Here is a 19633-nt window from a genome sequence, read left to right as displayed (position 1 = left end):
GAGTTGTCTACTCTAAATCATAGTGAGGAAAGAGCTTGTAACAAGTTGTCTCATGTAATGAAGGCAATCTCATAAATTAATCTTGACCAGACGGTATATAAAGAAATATGCACACTACATTTTTTCTTTCATTCCATAAAGTTCCCACGCTCTACACATTCTTCTCAACTTTAGGAGGTTTGGTTTTGGTAATTCCTGTGGGGACAAGAATGCGTAGTCAAAACAAAAATAAATAATCCCATGAGTGTTACATGTGTTATCTTTTGGACAAAACTGAGAAAAGCTAACTTTGCTGTGGATGTTGCACCTACCTCTATGTTATACTTTATTAATGCATAGTTGCATGCCAAAAACAGCCAATCTACAACAAAACGCCCTTTAAGCTTGTAGATCAGCAATTTTTGGCACGCAGCTATCAGCCTTTAGTTTACCTCTGAGAGAGAATCAAAGTTAAGCTAGCACTGAGGTTGTTTTACGTGTGTACTTGATGTCGTGATGGTGATACCTTTTGATCGTTGTCCAAGTGGAGGACATCCACCAGGGGCACGATGGACGGACGGCCATGTGCACACTGGAAAGGCAACTGGCAGGAAGACAAGGATCCAATCAGGCTGCAACACTCGTCTTTACTCAGACTGTGGTTGAATTTGATAGCACCTGTTCCAATACACAAGCATAGCAACAGGTTGTATCAATATATGTACTGTACACAAGCTATGACAGAGTGTACTGAATGTCACTACATAAAAGATGCAATGAGTGCTACAGTTTGTAGTCTTAAAACTGAAGTGAGTTCGCAATGGGTTCCCTCATCAGATTGAGATTTTGGGTTTTCAATTTATGCTGAAAATTAGGTTTGTGATTAACATAACGTAAGCCTCAAGAGTACATAAATTACATCCACTGACTCAACCGTGAAGCTGCATTTTAGTGTGTGAGAGGTAATAATAATAAATTGTGTAGATTTGTGGGAATTCTGAGCAAAAGTGAACATTATAAGCACTTGTTTGCTACAGAACAAAATGTCTTTGTTTCCAAAACTGAATGCAAATTCACTAGCAACCCATGGTGGGAGTAACTTCAATTTAGCCTACAATAATACACCTGTAGCACTCATTGGAGGATAGCGAACCCTACCGTGGCATGCCAGAGAGGCGAGGACTTTCAGGACCGTGAGAGGCAGCGTTCCTCTCACTCTGCCAGTTGAGCGGAGAAACTAAGAGAAATAGGCAAAAGAATTACCCAAAGAACATTACCCATATCTGAACAATAGACATTTCTCTGCACATAAAGAGTTAAGTGAGTAAAGAGAAGTCACTCACCTCAATCTGCTCTTGAAGATACTCCTAAAGGGCATTTGTAGAGTGAAAATAGTATATTTAAAAGACAATACATTTGTTAAGACCATATCATGATTCATTGATTGATGAACACTCCTTAGCCAGGGGTTTTCATGTGACTTACCTCAACTATCGACTTGATGACAGACGGTCTCCCTCGCTTGAGTTCATTGCTCTCTTTCTCTATGAAACACAGAGGAACCTTCCCCACTAGCACCTGTGCACCCCCGTTCTCTGTAAAGCCCACCTCTAGGCCTAACCTTCTCAAACAGGACTGGAAAGACCTATAAACACAATACATTACTTGGAAGATCCATTCAGCACAGTGCACATCAGTGACATCTGCTGGTGAAATTGATGGATTTAGTGCAGTCAAATGAGCTCCGATCCTGGATTCTTTTGGCTGTGATGCACATTGTAAGTTTGAATTTCTTTGTTTGAGAGAACTTGAATTTGTCAGTAATGTCTGAAATAATGTGTGTGAGTTAGCAGGTCTGAATCTGTAGGCTGTTTCAATTTCTTAAGCTAGATTGATTGACCGACCAACTGGGAGTATCACATTTCTAGAGGTCTAAAACCGCTCTCAGACTCAGAGCAATGGTTATACTGTAGCTTACAGACAGTTCAGTTAGAAACACCTGTGATCACTGGGCATTATGGGATTTTCCCATAAGAGTTTCTTTTTTTTTTTTATAAACAAATGGTTATGATTAGTTATTGTTACAGATGGTCAAGTTTACATATACGGTTGAAAATGGTTGTTTGTTTGTTAGAGATGGTTACGAATACGTTGCATAATAATCAATAAGCAAAAGTAAATAGAAAATAGTAAAAATTGTAGAAAAGTGTAACAATTAAAATATAATAGAATACACATAAATAATAAATAAAAGACGACAAGTATAACATAAAATCAAGTAGCTAATGAAAGCAAGTCTAAGCAAGTTTTTAGAATTGCTTTAAAAGAGGATGCTGAATCTACTAGCATAATATCTATAGGCAGTTTGTTCAAAGTCTAGGAGCCCTGTAACCTTGAACCTTAGGTCTAGACTTTAGAATCCCAGAAAGGCCATGCCAGGTATGTTAGGCAGCACTCCAGCTCATAAGGGGTTAAAAGGGTCTGAGATATTGGAAGTGGTGAGACTGAGACGTGCTTTAAAAGTGAGTAAAATCTTGACAATAATTCTAAAAGTAACGGGTAACCAGTGATGAGAGGTTAAAATTGGGGTGATTATTTGCTCAGCCTTTCTGGTTGTGGTTAAAAGCCTGGCTGCTGCATTCTGGAATAATAATCAGGAAAGGTTTCTCTGAGAGCTGTTTGGGTTTCAAGCTAATGTGATTACGTGACTGACTGACAGATTTTTGCTTAATTGACTGAAGTAGTTTGAAATGGGCCTCTTACAAGGAGATTATGTGATTACAGTATACAGGTATAGTAAGCCAAATTAAATTCACCTTGGGAGCAAAACAAGCACTGCACAACTACTACGACATACATCCCAGAAGTTTCAGGTATTCAAACTATCCCGCCAGATTTTGTAAAGCTCTATCTGTCAAACCAAACCAATGCTGTGATTCACTGATGGACTATTTCTGCACCAAAGCGAGTGTCTGCACACTGGTTCAGATACAACTGCAACGTTGGCAGCATGCCTCAAAGATTTGGCATCAGACACAAACATCTGGACCCTTGCTCTATTATTAGAGCGCTGCAGTAGTATGTTGTATATAAATTAATTAGTGCACAGCAATGAATAGGATATTAAAAAAAAGAAAGTCCAGAGTCCCAAAACTTAAATCATGCTCAGATTTGACCATTACTACACATACAGTATTATAAATAGTTTATTCCCTGTTCTTATTATATTCTCTATGATTCCGATGTTTGTCACAAACCTGAGCAGTCTCAGCTCCTCCTCTGTTACACTGATCTCCAATGGTGGCAGAATGTTTGACGAACACAGACGTTTCTCCCCCGGTGCCTCTGGGTCATCCTCATAGGAATCTACAGTCAACCACAGACAGTCAGAAGTTACGACTTGATACAGCTAGGAGCACAGCAGCGGTGTGACTGTCCTCAGAGACGGCGTCGTTGACATTAATAACCCATGGTCTGTGTTCTGCTCTTTTACCTGCGACTAGATTCTCAAGTCGAACCCTCTCATGGGCCGCATGTTGATCCACCAACACCAGAAGATTTCCTAAAGTTCAATGGATATGGGCACATCTTTTTTTTTATTATACTGTACATAAAGTGTGGGCGAACAGTTGATGGTGCATTGTGAACAACATAAACGTACCCTCACGTTCACCGTTTGTTGTAGGCCCTTGGTCTCTCGTATCGAGTAGACAAGCAAGGAACTTCTGATCAACTTGATTAATAACCTAAAAGGAAAGACTTAGTGTGTTTTAAATATAAACTACATGAATCAAAGCAAAATTGTTTGAGCCAGAACTTTAAAAAGAGAAATGTACTTCAAACTTGCCTTCATTGAGTGAACCATAGCCTTAGAGAAGCGATATGGAAACAGGATGTTGTGGATCTTCACTGCCAATCCATCAGCTTGTTCGCTTGATATATTCACACCAACCTAGAGAAACAATGACCCATGTTACTTTTATTTAATGATTATGCCCATAAAAAGCACCATCATTTAAATACATTATGTAATAACAATGTAAGTTACTTCTTTTACTTACCATAGGAGGTCGGACGAACACAGGGTTATTCCATTCAGAGTACATTGAGGAAAGCGAGTTCACAGTCTGAGCATCATCCTCTGAAGAGACACAACATAAAAACATTACAAATACAAACATTCACATGTAAATGTATTCATGTAGTACTGTGTGTGTGTGTGTGTGTGTGTGTGCGTGCGTGCGTGCGTGCGTGCGTGTGTGCGTGCGTGCGTCTAACAGTGTACCATGTACTGTAATTCTGATCTAATACACCTGTTAAGTGTAGCCTGGTGAACCACCCCCCCTGGAAATCGTATTGCAATGCGATTTCCAGGGGGGTTGTTCACCAGGCCATGCTAAGTGTACCTCTGATGTCAGGCCCTGTACTAATCACTCTTTCTGCCCTGGATTTAGGAAGGAAGGGAAACACTAGATCCATCTGAAAAGGGTAACACCTGTATTCCATCCCTACAATGTAGGAAAGAGAGCAACGAAGAGACACACACATGCACTTACTAACATTCACCACACAAAACAATATTATCCACTGTGTAGGTTCAGTTTGGCAATCATCTATAGACATTTTATGTTACCATCAAGTCTCGGTAAGCACAAACAAACTAGAAGCAAAGCATCACTTACCTGTTTTAGAGATGACACTGACGGCCATGTTGGTGATGCAGCGCACCTGCATTTCTTCCACCGATGGGTTCTCATATCGGCTGAGACCGGTCACTTTGTTAACATAGACCGTTTTCCCCACAGAATCATCATAATGATGCAGCCAGTCTCCCATTGCTGTGAGCTCTTCTTCCTCAGCCAACTGAGGACTCGCACTGTAGCTTGTGACACCCTCAGACTTCGATGCCGTACCACAGGCTTGTTCATTGTTGTTGCCATCTTGGATATTGTCGTCTGCATTTGTGAAACAAACATCATTCACTGATGTGCTCCCTGAATGGTGTTTAAGTCTGCTTTGAGTGACACCGGTCTTTTGTCTCTGTGTAAATTGACAGAGTTTTGATGCCAAGGATGCTCCACTGTCTCTCTTCTGATCTGCGATTGGCTTTATCCGGGTGAACATAGAAAGAGACAGGGGGCTTTTTAACTCACTCTGTTGTTCTTGTGTCTCTGTGATATCACTCTCTTGTTCCACTTCCTGGCTGACACGATTACTCTGGGGTTTCAAAGGCAAATTGTCTGTCTGTGGCACTCTGGGATGAGGTAGTGAGCTACTGTAATTAGCCTCCTCAGAGGATTGTTTCAGTTCAGTTGACTTTCCATATATTCTTCTGAACTGGTCCAGACTTGAATTGCAACTTGTTAAACACTCAACCTTTGGTGCCATACCACAGATTTGATCATTGTTGTTGCCATCGTGGATATTGTCGTCTGCAATCATGAAACAAACATTTTTCACTGACGCGGTCTCTGAATTATGTGTAAGTGCACTTTGTTTGAAATTGGTCTTTTGTTGCCGTTTTAAATTACATAGTTTTGCTGCTAAGGATGCTCTACTTTGTCTCTTCCGATCTGAGATTGGATTTAGCCTGGTGAACATAGAAAGAGACAGGTGGCTTTGTAAGTCTCTCTGTTTTTCTTGTGTCTCTGTAATATCACTCTCCTGTACCTCTTCCTGGCTGACTGGAACACTCTGTGGTTTCAAAGGGATTGTCAAAGGGAAGTTGTCTGTCTGAGGCACTCTGGCATGAGATAGAAAGCCACGGCAATTAGTCTCCTCAGAGGATGGTTTCAGTTCAGTAAACTTTCCATATATTCTTCTAAACTGGTCCAGAGACCCTGGTTCTGTATATAAAGACAACCTTTGACCCAATGTGACCTTGGGAATCTTGGAGGTCATGCCAGGTGGAATGTCCTTACAAACCTGTTGAGCTTCACTATGATTTGAGCCTTCTATGAGGGAGAATTTGCGTTTTGATGGTACCGAATTTTCCATTCCTTTCAATGCTGAAACGTGCTGGTGAAATTGTGGTCGACTGTACTGGCCCTGGTCCCGAGCCTGCAGAATATCATGCACATATGGATCTGACAAACTGATCTTTTTGTGATCTACTGAAGTTTGTCCATGTCCATTTGTGTTCTGACAATGGTGTAGAACTTGTGTGAAAGAGCTTGAATTGGGTTGAATTTCCTGTGTGATAATACTCGTATTGCTCATTATCATAAGTCTGTCTTTATACATTTTCTGCTGTTCAGTTTGCTGTGCCCCGCTGACTGAACTAGGCATGCATCCAATACTTTGTGACTCTTCCCTTGTATCATGGGAATTTGACATATCTATGTCAGTAATGTTATCCTCAGACAAATGTTCCAAACCATCTGTTAACGTGACTAAATCATAATGCATCCCTTCCCGGGTAGTTTCCTCTGACTTTGATGCACGTTCCTTGTCTATATAACTATGATCTTGTTTCCTTTCCAGCTCCCTCAACGGGATGCTTTCTGCTCCAAGCCTTCCTTCTTCAACCTCTACTTTGCTCTCGATTTCACCACATGTCAGGCCAATGTTGTCTTCAAGAACAGAGTCTTCCTCAGGTTTGCGATGAACAAGTACAGATGCTACTGTCCTCCGAATATTGTGTTCCAACGGGGACTCTGCTAAAGTTGCTTGGATGCCTTGGTCATCATTGTCATGCTCCTCTTGCTCTGTGTCTGCTGTCCCAAACAGTTTTGGAGCTGCATATTCCAAATCCTCTGGTGATAGCTCACTCACCAAGTTCTCTCTGCTGAGGAATATTTTCACTGCCTCTTCGATGCAGAGTAAAACACCATCCCAGTCTTTGAATTCAATGAGAGTTTTGGAAGGCTCAAGGCAAATGTCATACTCTGAGTAGGGGCATTTGATGTTGAGTACATACACACCATGCAAATCATGGCATCTTGTGTGCTTAGGACTCCTGGTAGACGACTGCACATCTGGACTGGTATTCTTTTTAGTTGAACTCCTCAGTTTGCGAAGAAGAGCATTCAGCAGTTTGTGGATCTGCGTTTTAAGGAGGAGTCTGTCATTTACATATAAGAACTGCAAACTGTTGTTGTAATGGCCCTCTCTTCCTATGTAACCGCTCACTTCAAACTGTCCATGAGTGTAGCTGATTTCACCGAGTCTCTGTGCTCGCCCTAAGCCGTGTATTTGAACAAACCTGTTATAGGTGTCTCTAGCTTTGGACAGTTGCACCACCATGGCCCCTGTGCTGTCATTCTTCAGTGTGAAGGATACAGAAGGGTGCATGAGGGAGATGGCCTCCACGCGCTGCCTGATCCGCTCACCTTCCAAGACAGGGTCCATCCTCTTCCTTCTGACTGGCATGTTGTGGAAGAAGTTACAGATCACAATGGTGGTCCCAGAGGAGGGCCGAGTGGCGTCAGCCTCGAACACATCTAGCCCCTTTCCATCCTTGAAGACCTTCACGTGTGTTTTCACGGACAGTTTAGTCCGTGATGATATTTCAACAAGCGTTGCAAGAGAGACTATGCTGGCAACCGCCTCCCCTCTGAACCCATAGAATCTGAGGTTGTCCAGGTCTTCCACAGAAGAGCATTTGCTGGTGAAGTATCGGTCTCCAACCAGCTCCATGTCCTCCAGGTCCATCCCAGAACCGTTGTCGATCACCTGGACTTTGAACGCGTCCAGGTCCATTCTCACGCCCACGCACGTCGCCCCTGCATCGATGCTGTTGAGAAGAAGCTCCTCCACACATTGCTGAAGCGAGCACATAGCGACTCCAGAACGAAGTTTCCCCTGTACCTCTTTAGACAGACGTTTAATCATTGTTCAGATGTGAGTAATAATGCCCTCTGTTAACAGTCAAAATGGTTTAAAATCATTGTTCAGATGTGAGTAACGTCCTCTCTGTTACAGTCAACGGGGTCTCTGGCTGCCTGGATCCTCCTTCGTAACGTAACGTTAACATAACGTTAAGTTAGTTTATAAAATAAACACTTCGATCGCAACCGACAGAATTCGCCAACTATTTTCGTTGTCATTGGTGTTGGACAGACAAGACATTTCGATTTCGGTTGAGCTACTGGGTGGTCCACGTCCCAACGTAGTTGTACCCTACAGTATTGTCTACAAGGTTTAAATAACCCTTCTCCATGATCCCCACAGTGCTCCTTCCTCCTTCCATTGTTTACCTTCTGTTGAGCTGTTCTCTGTTACAGTCGAAAGAGCAACCCGTTTGCTTAAGATGCTACAGTTAGCCAGCACTGCCCCCCTCTGGCGCGGAGTGGTCATCAACGATAACACCAGTCAGGCATTTAATCTGAGCTCACATGTTTACTGCTGAATTTAATAAAAAAATGCTATATTCAACATGACAATGTTTTTATGTACAAAAATAAAAAAGAGGGGGAAAAGATTAAATAAGCTCATACTCATCATAAGTATTCATTAACCCCTGTTGGAACATCCAAGTTTACAGTGGTAAATCGCTTTACTAAAATTGTAGTTACTACAGTAGTCATTTACCATTCCCAATTAAAAAAAAAAGTATTGCAAATTCTATGCCCTAAAAAGATAGTCTAACCACTTTTAACCTGGGTGTCTTTATTTTGTGCATTATGTGATGTGTGTGTGTATATATATATATATATGATGCCAAAATATTGCATGAATCGATATATATTAGTATTATCCACTTTTTTTTAATTAAGAAGCGTACAGCGTGCGTCTTCAACGTAAATCAATGAAACATAAATAAGTAGCAGGGACTATTAATTTTTTTGTTTGCTTGTTTTCTAATGGAAGTGACAGTTGTGTTATTTTGTGTCAAAAGACATTTTTAATAACAAAAACATTCTGCGCACATGGCGGCAGAGCTGAAGCAAGTGTTGCCAGATATTTTTGAAATATTTTAAAAACACAAATCTTGTATGGGGGTCACTGGCATAACATATTTTCAGATGGGGGTCCACAGAAAAATACATATTAATTTGGGGGTCCTTGACATGAAAAGGTTTGAGAACCACTGGTTTAAACAACATCAGGAAACAAGCCCAAATAAGCAACTATACTTACTTTAGAAACAAGCCCAAAAAAAACCCGCAACTACCAATATTTACAAGCAACTTTACAGAAAAACAAGCCCAAAGTCACTTATAAAGAGCGGACATGGCAACGCTTTTCCTTCCACTCGTGACTCAAAGATCCAACGATCTCATTGGTCCTTTCATGAATTAAAGGGCATTTCAAACTATGTTTTCACATAGCTACTTGTCAGTGGATCAGAGCGCTTTGGTTGGAAGGACGTACAATTTTAACCAACCCCTTTCAGGTAGGTGGTTTTGAATGCTGTACGCATTTTATCTTCTACCTAATAAAAAATGTACATTTATAGAAAATAGCTGATCTTGATCTAGCCTTAGATAAAGACTCTCGTAGATGTATTTAATCGATTTTGACTTTTTTTTTCTCTCTACGAGAGTCTTATAGCTACCCTTAGCAGAAGTTCAATGCATCCACTTAGCTCTCAATCTCCCTTAAAATAGGATGACGTCTGTTGTGAATGATGAGAACCAAGGGCCCTGTCCTGAAGCGAAGCACATCGAATCAGTCCTGGACATCTTTGCCTTGGATCAGCCGACCGGGAGACCCTCCATTCTGCGACAGTCAGAGAACCTGCCCAGCAAGACTGTAGAAAAGGGAGTGAAGGTACAGAATTGAGTACAGTACCGTATAATTTCGATTTACCTTAAAGTTTCACCACCCTTTTTGACCTATCTTACTTAAATTATGGTCACAGGTTGTGTACCATTATCCTACAACTATTAATATTTTGTTAGTCTTGAGCAGTGAGGTGTATTCACATTTTTTCGTGAGTGCATTGTTTACTCAAGTAGTGTTTTTAATGAGAGTAATGTGCTGCTTTTGGACATCCGTCACTAAAGTGTAAACATAGATTTCGCACTCCCATTAGAGGGATGATTGCAGGCAACACAACATTTTAGACTTAAAAGTTCCAGTTAACCAGCCATACAACACTGACCATAGTATTTACGTGTCTGTCTGTCTGTCCAGGTTTGTTTTCAGACTCCAAGAAGAGACCCAGTCACCAAAAGAATTGTATCTCCTTCAAAGACTGGCAAAATGACAACCCTGGATGAGTGCACAAAAGCCATGGAGTCCTTACAGTTGAATAACACAAGGTGAATCTTCAGTTCCTTGTGTAATATTGTGCTGACAGAACTATTAAGATGGCTAATCAGTTCTCTTTTGTATCTTATAGTACTCTGCCTCAGGAGGTCACTGAGCCAGTTGACGGGCACAAAATTGGTAAAACATCCAAAAATGAATATCCTAGCATTTGCACCTCTTATTTAGCTTTCAGAACTGCTTGGCTAATGAGGTGCATCCCTTGTTCACTTTGTCCACAGAGTTGACGCCTAATCCTGATGACATGCCCATACAAAGCAAGGGTGGCTACAACTTTGATTTTGACAACTTGGATGCCATGAATCCATTTCAGGCGTCCATTAAAGTGCCTAACTCTCCAACCAGGCCTGCTCTCGAAGACATTCCTGCAGGAATAAAAGTACCTCAATGTGGCACACCAGAGAATGTGTCAGGGGAGATTGCTCAAACCAAAACGGTACTGGATGATACATTTCCTATCACCCCCTCTATGGAAAATTCACTCGCTAATTTGTCTACAGACATACACTCCACAGACGGCAGTGTGGTCATAGTGTCAAAAGGAACGGCTGACAAGGAACCAGATTCATCCTCCAATATAAACGATGAGGAAACGCCTGCTGCCATGTCTTTCACTGTCATTCCAGAAGAAGCTACAGACAATTATTCTGTAGAAGATGCTCCTCTGCCACCCAAAGGCTCTTCCAATTTGGATTTTGACAACTTGGATTCAGTCAATCCTTTCATGACGGGAGGATCAAAAATTCAGAATTCTCCTCCGGTTGGGGAGAAAGTGCCATGCAGTGACCCACTGGTTAAAGAGTCAGTGGCAACGGATATGGAAAGCGTAAACAAGGTAGATATGCCTGCAAAGTTGGTGGCCACAGTGGTATCTAACACCCCTAAACCAACGGAGGACGAATCCGTGTTCCAATCCACTGATGCTCCTCTTAACGAAGGCCCAGTGAAACTTGAGTTCAATTTTGACGATGGTTGTAATGTCAAGCGGAAGCCACCACCCAAAAGGTTTAGTAAAAAAACGCCTGGTCTGAAGTCGTCAGAGAGACAGCCTGCACCTGAAAAGAAGGAACCCACCCCACCAAAAGAATCCCCAGTCAAGCCTGCGGCTGACGACGATATGGCTCCTATGGCTCCTATTCCAAAGTCTTCTTACTCATTTCAACTTGACAAGTTTGATGACCCGAACTTCAATCCCTTTGGCACAAATGCAAAAATGAACACTTCACTATGTGGGGAGAAGTCCAGTCCTGTGGGCAAGGCACCAACTCCAGTCAAAGAGATTTCCCCTCCTGTGTGGTATGTTGGCCTTTTTTAACTCAATAAAATTCATCTGACCAATGCAAGTTTTAAAGCACAAAATGCTATGTTTTTAACCCTGTTAACAGTATTCCAGCTTACGTGTGTATTTGCTCTCTGTAGTACTGGAGATGGGAACGATGACATCCAAAAGATTGATGGACCCGCTCCTGTTGCCTTGAAAGAAGTAATGAAAATTATTTAAACATCAATTATAGTTCGTTTTTGTCTCCTTGCACACTTAGTTCTGAACTCCAAAGATTGAGCACCTCTAGAAGTCTTTTTAAAATGTTAAACTGCTGTTACTGCTGGACAGTCGAAGCATGATAAGCAGTGGTGGACAGTAACGAAGTACATTGTTTTCAGTGTCTGCACTTTACTTGAGTATTTGTATTTTGACTACTACATTTCTACTCTAGGAAAGGAAAAAGTACATTATAAACCACTTAGCCCTATTTAAAATATAGTGAAAATGGCATGATTGTATTCTCACTATTGATTCAAAAAATGCAGCAATGCTTTGATTTTAAAAAGAATATACTTTAGTTAAAGTACTGTAGTGCATGCTTTCACAAAGTACAAATTTGACAGAGCAACTTTCACTAGTTGAGTAATATTTGACCAGGAGTATCTAAACTTTGACTCAAGTACTGGGGTTGAGTACTTTGTCCACCACTGATTATAACTCAAGATAATATGCTTTATTTTTTTCTTTGTAGAATAATGTGACCACCACTGATGAGAATACAGAGACTGCCCCTGACTTGGGCTTTCAGCCTGAGACTGAGCAACCTGTGTTAAGTGCTCCTGAATTGATTGCACTGGGTCACCTTGATCAGAACTCACAGACTGGGCTGCCAGAGCCCAGTGAGGATTTTGTCCCTGGAACCATGTGTAAGTCAGATGGTCTCACATTTTAGGACACTTGTATTCAACCTACAGAATACAGTGGTACATTTGAGGACTCATTTTTGTTTGTATATTCAAATATAGAGATTAAAACTTTTTGTAAGTCAATTATGAAATTGTAAGTGTATCATCTATTTTTCTCTACCATACATTGAATTGAATATAAGCTACCTGAATCTGTCCTCTTTAATTTAGTATTGGTCTAAGGATTAAATCCATCTGAGCTTTACTTTTATTTGTATTATTCCCTAGTCATGGAAAATCACTTTGATGGTCAAATGGACTACCTGGAACAATTTGGGACTGGCAGTGTGAGTGTTGCCCTCATGTTTTAGTTTTTTTAGTTTTGTTTTTTGTACAATGTTACTACATTTACATTGTTTTGTTGTTATTGCTAATCTGCTGTTAACAGTTCAAGGAATCTGCACTAAGGAAACAGTCCCTCTACCTTAAATTTGACCCCCTGATGAAAGAGAGCCCAAAAAAACCAGTTAGCCCTGGTGCACAGACTCCTATCCCTCGTCTAGCCCCCTTTGTTTCACGGTATGTTGGACCACCCTCACCCTCCAGATGCCCTAGCTCAACTAATGCGTTGACTGGAATTTGGTGGCTAATTTATGCTGAGCATCAAATAGTCTTTACTTCAATAAAAAAACAGTCAATTAAACTGTTTGATTTCTCTTCAGTTTGGAAGCTCCACAGATGGCTGATACAAAGGTTGCACAATCAAGAGAAGAGGATTTCAAGCTAGTTGACGTCATAGCAGCAGTAAGTCAACTCTTTCACATTTGCCATTGGTAATACTTGAACCATTCCTGCAATTTATGCAAGAGCCTGCTTTTCTGGGCCATCAATCACTGAACTTTTTTTTTCTCGTTGTTTCTTAAATTTTACATCACTAAAACTGTCTACCCCCTCAGTAAAAACACTTTAAACAATGTTTCTGCTAGCCACCAAGGAATGTGAAAGTAAAGGTCAGAGGGAAGCGGTTTAACCGGGTGGAACAGAAATGGGAAATAACATCAGTTCTCCACTGCACAGCATACTCATTTTGGAATTCACTTTATTTGTAAAAACTTTAAAATAAAAAAAATGTTAAAGCCTAAACAAAATTGAGTATTTTTACTACAATAATCTCAAGCTCTGAAATTCATGGGCATGTAGTGTTAAATGGAGTGCTGATTTGAGTTGCCCCAAAGCTGTTGAATGTGAGCCTCAGCTGTAAGCTGTGTAAACTCTTCTCATTTTTATTTAGACTGTGGATCCATTTGTCCAGAACTCTGAAATGCATGTGTGCAGAGTCGCTCCTCTTCCCCAGCCAACAACTACAGAGGATGCAATTGTTGAAATGTTGAAATACAGTCAGAACGACATGGATCAAGCCATTGCTTTGATTCAGACGAAGGTAAGTTCTGAGCAGTGTAGTTTTGGTGGATTTGATTCTCATGGCCCCTGTTTATGTATTTTTAGTGTCACGTTAACCCTCTTGATTATTAAAAGAATTGGATGAATTATATTCAGACATGCACTGATTCTAACAATATATATATATATTCAACAGGCAAATGAAAAGGATAAGCAATGGAAAGCAAAATATGATAAGCTTTTTGAAGAATGGGAGGACAAGAAGTAAGCCATTTATTACTGTTATTTGCTACTTTATTAATTTTATTCATGTCATTTTAAACAATTTTTCATTTCTTTCACAGGAGAATAATTTCTGAACTCGAGAGCTCAAGTGCAAAGATGAGATGTAAGTTATTGAAAAACTATTGTTATTGAGAAACCAAATTTGTATTTGATGGCAGGGTTCTGTGAACGTGTAGTACTAGCCCCTATCTTTATGGATCATTATTGTTTGTCTCTGTCAATCTTGACTCATTCTATCAGCTGCACAAGAGAAAGACCGCCAGAAGACTGAAACAAGCCTTGGGGAGGCCTTGAGGGAGGCCTTGCAGGAGAAGGAACAACTGCAAACGGAGCTGAGCAACTTGGAGAAGGCTTTCTCAGAGGTCTTGAAGAGGGGGGACAAATATAAGGAGGCCATTGCAGGTTCCAGAAAGGTGAGTACTCATCACAGCATGACTTGGATGTCATGCTGAACATATCAGGTGTTTAACGTAACATGTTGAAGACGGAACACTTGCACTTGTCTATGTCAAGAGCTAGCACTTGAAAATCCGCTCCAGCCTGTGTAAAGCTTATCGAATTGTGTCGTTTTACATACAGTAGGCTAGGCTGGCATGGAGCACAGAGTTCTTAACGCACAGAACACATTTGGAAGGGTTATCAGATTTGCACATGTCTTCCTCCATAGGCTCTGTGCATAATTGTAGTCCCAGGGTTCTAAACGGAGGCATATCCATTTTTCGTTTCATGTACTCGGTCATTTTCTCAATTATCTAATGATTTCCCGTGTGTGTTTAAGACCTGCGTGAGTCTCTTAATGTTGGTAAATTATGATATTTGATTTGATGGGCTGTGCAAGTGATTCAAACAATGCTATGGGAAAATGATCCAGAACAGGACATGGGTATGCCACCTTCGAGAACCCCAGCACTACAGTTATGCACAGAGCCAAAGAATATGATTATGGGTGAAGTTTGCCTTGGGTGCCCCGGTGGCTTACTAGTAGAGCGCAAGGTTTCTTTTTAATAAACTAATGTGTTTACACTGACTTTTGTTTTATCTGCCTAACTAGAATGAAGAAACTCTTAAAGCATGTGCTCAGGATGCCCTGGCCAGGATCAAAAAGGAGGAGAAGCGCTATCAGACACTGAAAGCCCATGCAGAAGAGAAAATTGAGATGTAAGATTTACTAGATCCTACCATTGTATGGGCCCTGCCAAGACACTGGTTTTGTAAACTGACTGCGCTTGTGCCGTATGTTTTCTGTTTTCAGGGCAAATAAACAGATTTTCGAGGTGCGGTCAAAGTTCAAGGCTGAGATGGGGGGACTTCAAGCCCAGCTACGCATGGGGCAGCTAAAGGTCCAGTCTATGGAAAAGAGCCTTGACCAGAAAGTAAGAACATTGTGAAGCAGAATAAAAATGTCATATGTAGAGTTTTATCTACTCTATAATCTGTTGGTAATATTCTGAAGATATCCACTTATGTTTCTGCCTTTTTCTCACCATTCTCTGTACCTCAGGGGAAAGAACTTGAACAGCTTAGTAAGGTCTGTGACGACCTCATCGCAAATGTTCAGAGGAGCTGAAAACGGATCATCATATTGTCCTGCTGCTCTTGTGATCTAAAATGGTCAGAGAAGCTGAAAACGGCACACTAGTTTTATTGTTGTCCTGTCCTTATTGATGTATATTCTGCTTTTGTTGCTGATGATTATAAGATTTCATGTAAATAAAGTTAATACTGTTTATTAGATGGTTTAAAATGTCTGTTTATATTTCCCATTATTAATAAATCTGTTAAACATAATTTTGTTGAGCGTTTTAAAAAGAAAAGCATATGAACATAACTGGTTTACAAAGTGGTAATGTGTTTGGTTAGAATTTAATCTGTCCTTTGAAACCACATGGGGGCAGTGTTGATTTAAATCTTCACTCTTAACTTGTGGATTATTTTCTTTAGCATTCAAAGCATTTGAATTAATCCAAAGAATTTTGGCTATCATGGTAATATGGCTGGTTTACAAGGGTAACAGCAAAGTGCAATACTGTGTAGATTGTTTAGGTTCTATGAATGAGTGTTATAATTTACTCATCTGTCTGGAGACTTAAGTCATAAAAAAAAGTAGTAATTATATTCATTGTGTCAACAATTCACATATCTTTTGTCTTTGAGGTGTAGTGTATCTTGTAGAAATTCTATACCATAAAAGATCACTTTTAGCCTGGGGTCCTTATTTTGGCATTGTGTGGATTTTTATTATAAGTGAAAATAGTTGATCTAGTTTGGCTATCTTCACGTTCACTATGAATGTGTTGCCTTAACATTTTTTACTTGCCCATTGGTGTGCTGTTCTTGCTCACGGACACTTTGACTCAGACTGGGCACAGTGGGCAGGCCCTGGATCAAACCAGGGACGTTACGTTTGTTTCCTTTGTTATGTGGGCCTGCAGAGAACTTTGAGACTAACATTAATTAGGGACTATACAAATAAAGTTGAATTGAGCTGTGAATAAAATGTAAACTACTGTAAAGACCATTCTGAGTAAGTTTGACCAATGCATGAATTGGGGAAAGGTTACAAGATTGAAGTGTTTGGAGCACAGGATCAACCTACTTTGACATATTGATGCAAAAAAAGGGACGAGACCAAGGCCCTCTTGTGACTTTTAAACCCTGATGAAGGCATTGTTGCCGCAACGCTTAGGTGTATTTCTTATTCTTGCTATGCATTAACCAGACTATTAAAGGCTTTCCACGAGTGCCTTGGTCTCATCCCTTTTTTGCATCAATTGTGTCACCCATTGTACCAGAGAGCACTTTGTTGGGGATTTCTACTCCAGCTAAACACTCCTCTCTCTTTTTTCTACTTTGACATTGGTGGTGACAGCATCATGCTCTGTCCACCTCCCCTTTCTGTACACATCTGGTGCTGTGATGTTACTGTTGTCAGTTGTGTCTGATGTCTCTTTGTTGCCACGGCAATGTGATATTTTGCACAGAAAAGACATTTAGCTACGAGGACAATAAAGTCAGTAAGGTAAAGAATGTTCACCATTCAGCAGGACAATGGTCCCAAGGCCAAAGCAATTGTGGCTCAGTCAAAGTCCTAAACTCCATCCTATTGATTCTCAATGGGACATTCTGCCAATGTTCACCTCAGAATAGGAACGGTGCGGTACGGTTCCTACAGCGTCCCTATTCTGGGGGCGAACATTCACAGAAAATAGTAGCTGTACTAGCTCACATCACAAGGCGAGCTTGTAGATTGGCTATTTTCGACCAAGAGATTTGGTGTAGATGGAAAGAAGGAGCTGACCATGTATAGAGCCCAAATTATGCATTTATTTATGTATTATTTATTGCATTTCATTGTATTTACCCCCCCCCCATTTCATGTTGGCTAAATATACTGTAATGTTCAGCCAATGTGATACAGTACATTCCATTCAATAAAAAATAAATATAAATAAATAAATAACATAAATAACATCTAGCGAACTATTTTAAAGGTTGAATGATCAAGAGCTTGAATTTTCTTTTCATTCTTGAACTCTGCTTTTGTGATTTTGGAGCTCGGACTCCCAGTGGATCTCAGCCATTCCTGCATCTGTTTCACCTTACAGCTTGGGCCTTGCATCTGTCCTTGAACGGTTCCCTCGTCCGTATTTTGCACCCAGCCAACCAAGTCGAGCTTTTTTGCCTCTGCCTGAAAAACCAAACAAAGTGAATTAGACATAAAGATCATGACAGATGGACCTCTTGACTGGGATGTCCTTTTTTTCTTCATCAAGCTGAATTAAAGGGGTTTTGTCCCAATGACAAGTCTAAAGACGGTGGAACTAATCTACATGTTTAAGTCATGCTTTAACTCGATATTGCTAGTGTGTGTGTGTGTGTGTGTGTGTGTGTGTGTGTGTGTGTGTGTGTGTGTGTGTGTGTGTGTGTGTGTGTGTGAGAGAGAGACATAACTCACTTGTGTGTATTTTCTGAAGAATACCCCTTGCACTCTACCAAATATTTCATAATCCACTGAAGTTAGGTCTTCATCACAGGACATAATGGACCTAGAAAGAGGACATAAAACATGAATGGTGTGTTTATGCTGCTGGTGGTGTGATAATATGTGGGTTTTATTTTTATTTATTATTCTTACAGATCAAAATACATCCCGACGGACATCAGGAGGACCCCCGTCAAATATCACATATTAAATATCACACTTATTAATCCACACACAGATAATAACAATACAATAAAATAAAACAAAACAACAACATAGACATAATTAAAGGTATTTTTCTTTCACTACTGTTAAAAATCTAAATCTAGAATCTAGTGATGTGATAATAGTCAGTGAGTGTGATAATAAAAAAAAACTATAGATCATCTGACATAAGCTCTATCACAGGCTATGCTTTGCAGTTTGCATTAGCCATTAGCTATTTCATTACCCCCTACATCAAATGACTCGAGAATAGATCACTAAATCACTTCAAAAGTATCCCGAGCTAAAGAACAAAGACTTTGTATTCTTTCATGAAACAATTACATTTGGCAACATGAAACAAATCCTTACCTAAATGTGAGGAGTAAGAACAGAGTAAGCTGTGCAATGACCATCCAGCTCGTTTTGTCACTCTTGCTTCTGTTTGAAACCGGTGTTGCCAGATCTTGCGAGAGAAACAAGCAACAAGGTCTAGCCAGGTCTATGAAAACAAGCCCAAAAGAAGCAAAAAGATCTTGAATAAAATGTGAAAAATGTGGAATATTTTAACACAAATCTTGAATGGGGGGTTCCTGGCACAAATGAATACATATTAATTTGAGGGTTGACATTAAGATGTTTGAGAACCACTGGTTTAAGAAAATTAAGAAAAAAGCCCAAATAAGCAACTACACTTTAGAAACGAGCCTAAAAAAACGCAACCAGCGCAACCACCAATATTTTCAAGCAACTTTACAGAAAAACAAACCCAAAGTCGCACAGCAGACATGGCAACGCTGTCTGTCACTCTTCTACGTTTGAAACATACGGGTCTCTGTTACCGGAAGTCATATGTAGACCAATCCGAGGACGTTATTACAACGCCTTGTTTCTAGGCAACGAACGTCAACAACATAGGACAGGTTGTTGCAGTTCATAAGCAAGCAGGATTTTTTATTTATTCAGCAAATCAGCACATTGCAATTAACTCAATGTTTTATATTTAATTATTTCCTAATGATAAACATTGGATTGTGTTTAACAGTGGACTTGGAGGCTGAATTCTACACTTGAGAACAAGTAAGTGTCAGAGGGAGAGCTGTAAGTAGATACTGAAATTGAATGCCTATTGTTAGCTACCAACTAGCTACTTGATTTTTTGTGACATTGTGAATTTATCTATAACTAACAACAAGCTAACAGCAATAAGCCATGTCAAGTTGGATATGTCTGGCTTCGGACAAAAGTACACATAGATAGATAGATAGATAGATAGATAGATAGATAGATAGATAGATAGATAGATAGATAGATAACTATACTGACTGATCTTAATTGATCCACTTGGGGTAATTCCACTATTATAGAAGCAACAGCAGTAATAAAGCTGAAACACAG

At 40.2% G+C, this 19633-nt stretch overlaps 3 protein-coding genes across 3 annotated transcripts; 1 reads left to right on the top strand and 2 right to left on the bottom strand.

Annotated features, from left to right (window-relative positions):
- Window positions 1-63: 63 nt before the first annotated feature.
- On the bottom strand, window positions 64-8155 carry mlh3 (mutL homolog 3 (E. coli)). The gene is made up of 12 exons (XM_084044499.1): window positions 4662-8155; window positions 4386-4487; window positions 4041-4120; window positions 3827-3931; window positions 3641-3725; window positions 3473-3541; window positions 3237-3345; window positions 1465-1624; window positions 1323-1346; window positions 1138-1216; window positions 506-657; window positions 64-195 (listed from the first exon to the last, which is right to left on the bottom strand). The coding sequence occupies exons 1-12, from the start codon at window positions 7810-7812 to the stop codon at window positions 115-117; spliced, it is 4197 nt and encodes a 1398-aa protein (XP_083900625.1). The 5' UTR covers window positions 7813-8155; the 3' UTR covers window positions 64-114.
- Window positions 8156-9271: 1116 nt separating this feature from the next.
- LOC311035961 (transforming acidic coiled-coil-containing protein 3-like) lies at window positions 9272-15681 on the top strand. The gene is made up of 17 exons (XM_084044479.1): window positions 9272-9316; window positions 9531-9693; window positions 10060-10187; window positions 10268-10314; window positions 10416-11490; window positions 11614-11677; window positions 12210-12384; window positions 12652-12710; window positions 12812-12942; window positions 13086-13167; window positions 13655-13804; window positions 13961-14028; window positions 14109-14152; window positions 14290-14462; window positions 15101-15207; window positions 15302-15422; window positions 15551-15681. The coding sequence occupies exons 2-17, from the start codon at window positions 9532-9534 to the stop codon at window positions 15614-15616; spliced, it is 2652 nt and encodes an 883-aa protein (XP_083900605.1). The 5' UTR covers window positions 9272-9316; window position 9531; the 3' UTR covers window positions 15617-15681.
- Window positions 15682-17353: 1672 nt separating this feature from the next.
- acyp1 (acylphosphatase 1, erythrocyte (common) type) lies at window positions 17354-18676 on the bottom strand. Its single transcript, XM_084044500.1, has 3 exons — window positions 18608-18676; window positions 18005-18095; window positions 17354-17737 (listed from the first exon to the last, which is right to left on the bottom strand). Exons 1-3 carry the CDS (start codon window positions 18649-18651, stop codon window positions 17522-17524), a joined length of 351 nt encoding a protein of 116 aa, XP_083900626.1. The 5' UTR covers window positions 18652-18676; the 3' UTR covers window positions 17354-17521.
- Between the last annotated feature and the right edge of the window lie 957 nt (window positions 18677-19633).

This window comes from Gymnoscopelus microlampas (genome assembly GCF_963454915.1).
Source record: "Gymnoscopelus microlampas genome assembly, chromosome: 20".
Taxonomy (NCBI): Eukaryota; Metazoa; Chordata; class Actinopteri; order Myctophiformes; family Myctophidae; genus Gymnoscopelus; species Gymnoscopelus microlampas.
This window is presented reverse-complemented; position numbering and strand designations above follow the sequence as displayed.

Bases quoted from the DNA above. Each gene is read 5' to 3' on its own strand.
- mlh3 (XM_084044499.1), bottom strand. From the start codon at position 7,812: ATGATTAAACGTCTGTCTAAAGAGGTACAGGGGAAACTTCGTTCTGGA. The intron at 3,726-3,826 runs GCAAGTTTGAAG...CTTTCCTTTTAG, and splicing joins CTATGGTTCACTCAATGAAG to GTTATTAATCAAGTTGATCA. The intron at 3,542-3,640 runs GTACGTTTATGT...ATTGAACTTTAG, and splicing joins AACAAACGGTGAACGTGAGG to GAAATCTTCTGGTGTTGGTG.
- LOC311035961 (XM_084044479.1), top strand. From the start codon at position 9,532: ATGACGTCTGTTGTGAATGATGAGAACCAAGGGCCCTGTCCTGAAGCG. The intron at 11,491-11,613 runs GTATGTTGGCCT...TGCTCTCTGTAG, and splicing joins GAGATTTCCCCTCCTGTGTG to TACTGGAGATGGGAACGATG. The intron at 11,678-12,209 runs GTAATGAAAATT...TTTTCTTTGTAG, and splicing joins CTCCTGTTGCCTTGAAAGAA to AATAATGTGACCACCACTGA.
- acyp1 (XM_084044500.1), bottom strand. From the start codon at position 18,651: ATGGTCATTGCACAGCTTACTCTGTTCTTACTCCTCACATTTAG. The intron at 18,096-18,607 runs GTAAGGATTTGT...TCCTCTTTCTAG, and splicing joins TTCTTACTCCTCACATTTAG to GTCCATTATGTCCTGTGATG. The intron at 17,738-18,004 runs GTGAGTTATGTC...TTGGTTTTTCAG, and splicing joins TCTTCAGAAAATACACACAA to GCAGAGGCAAAAAAGCTCGA.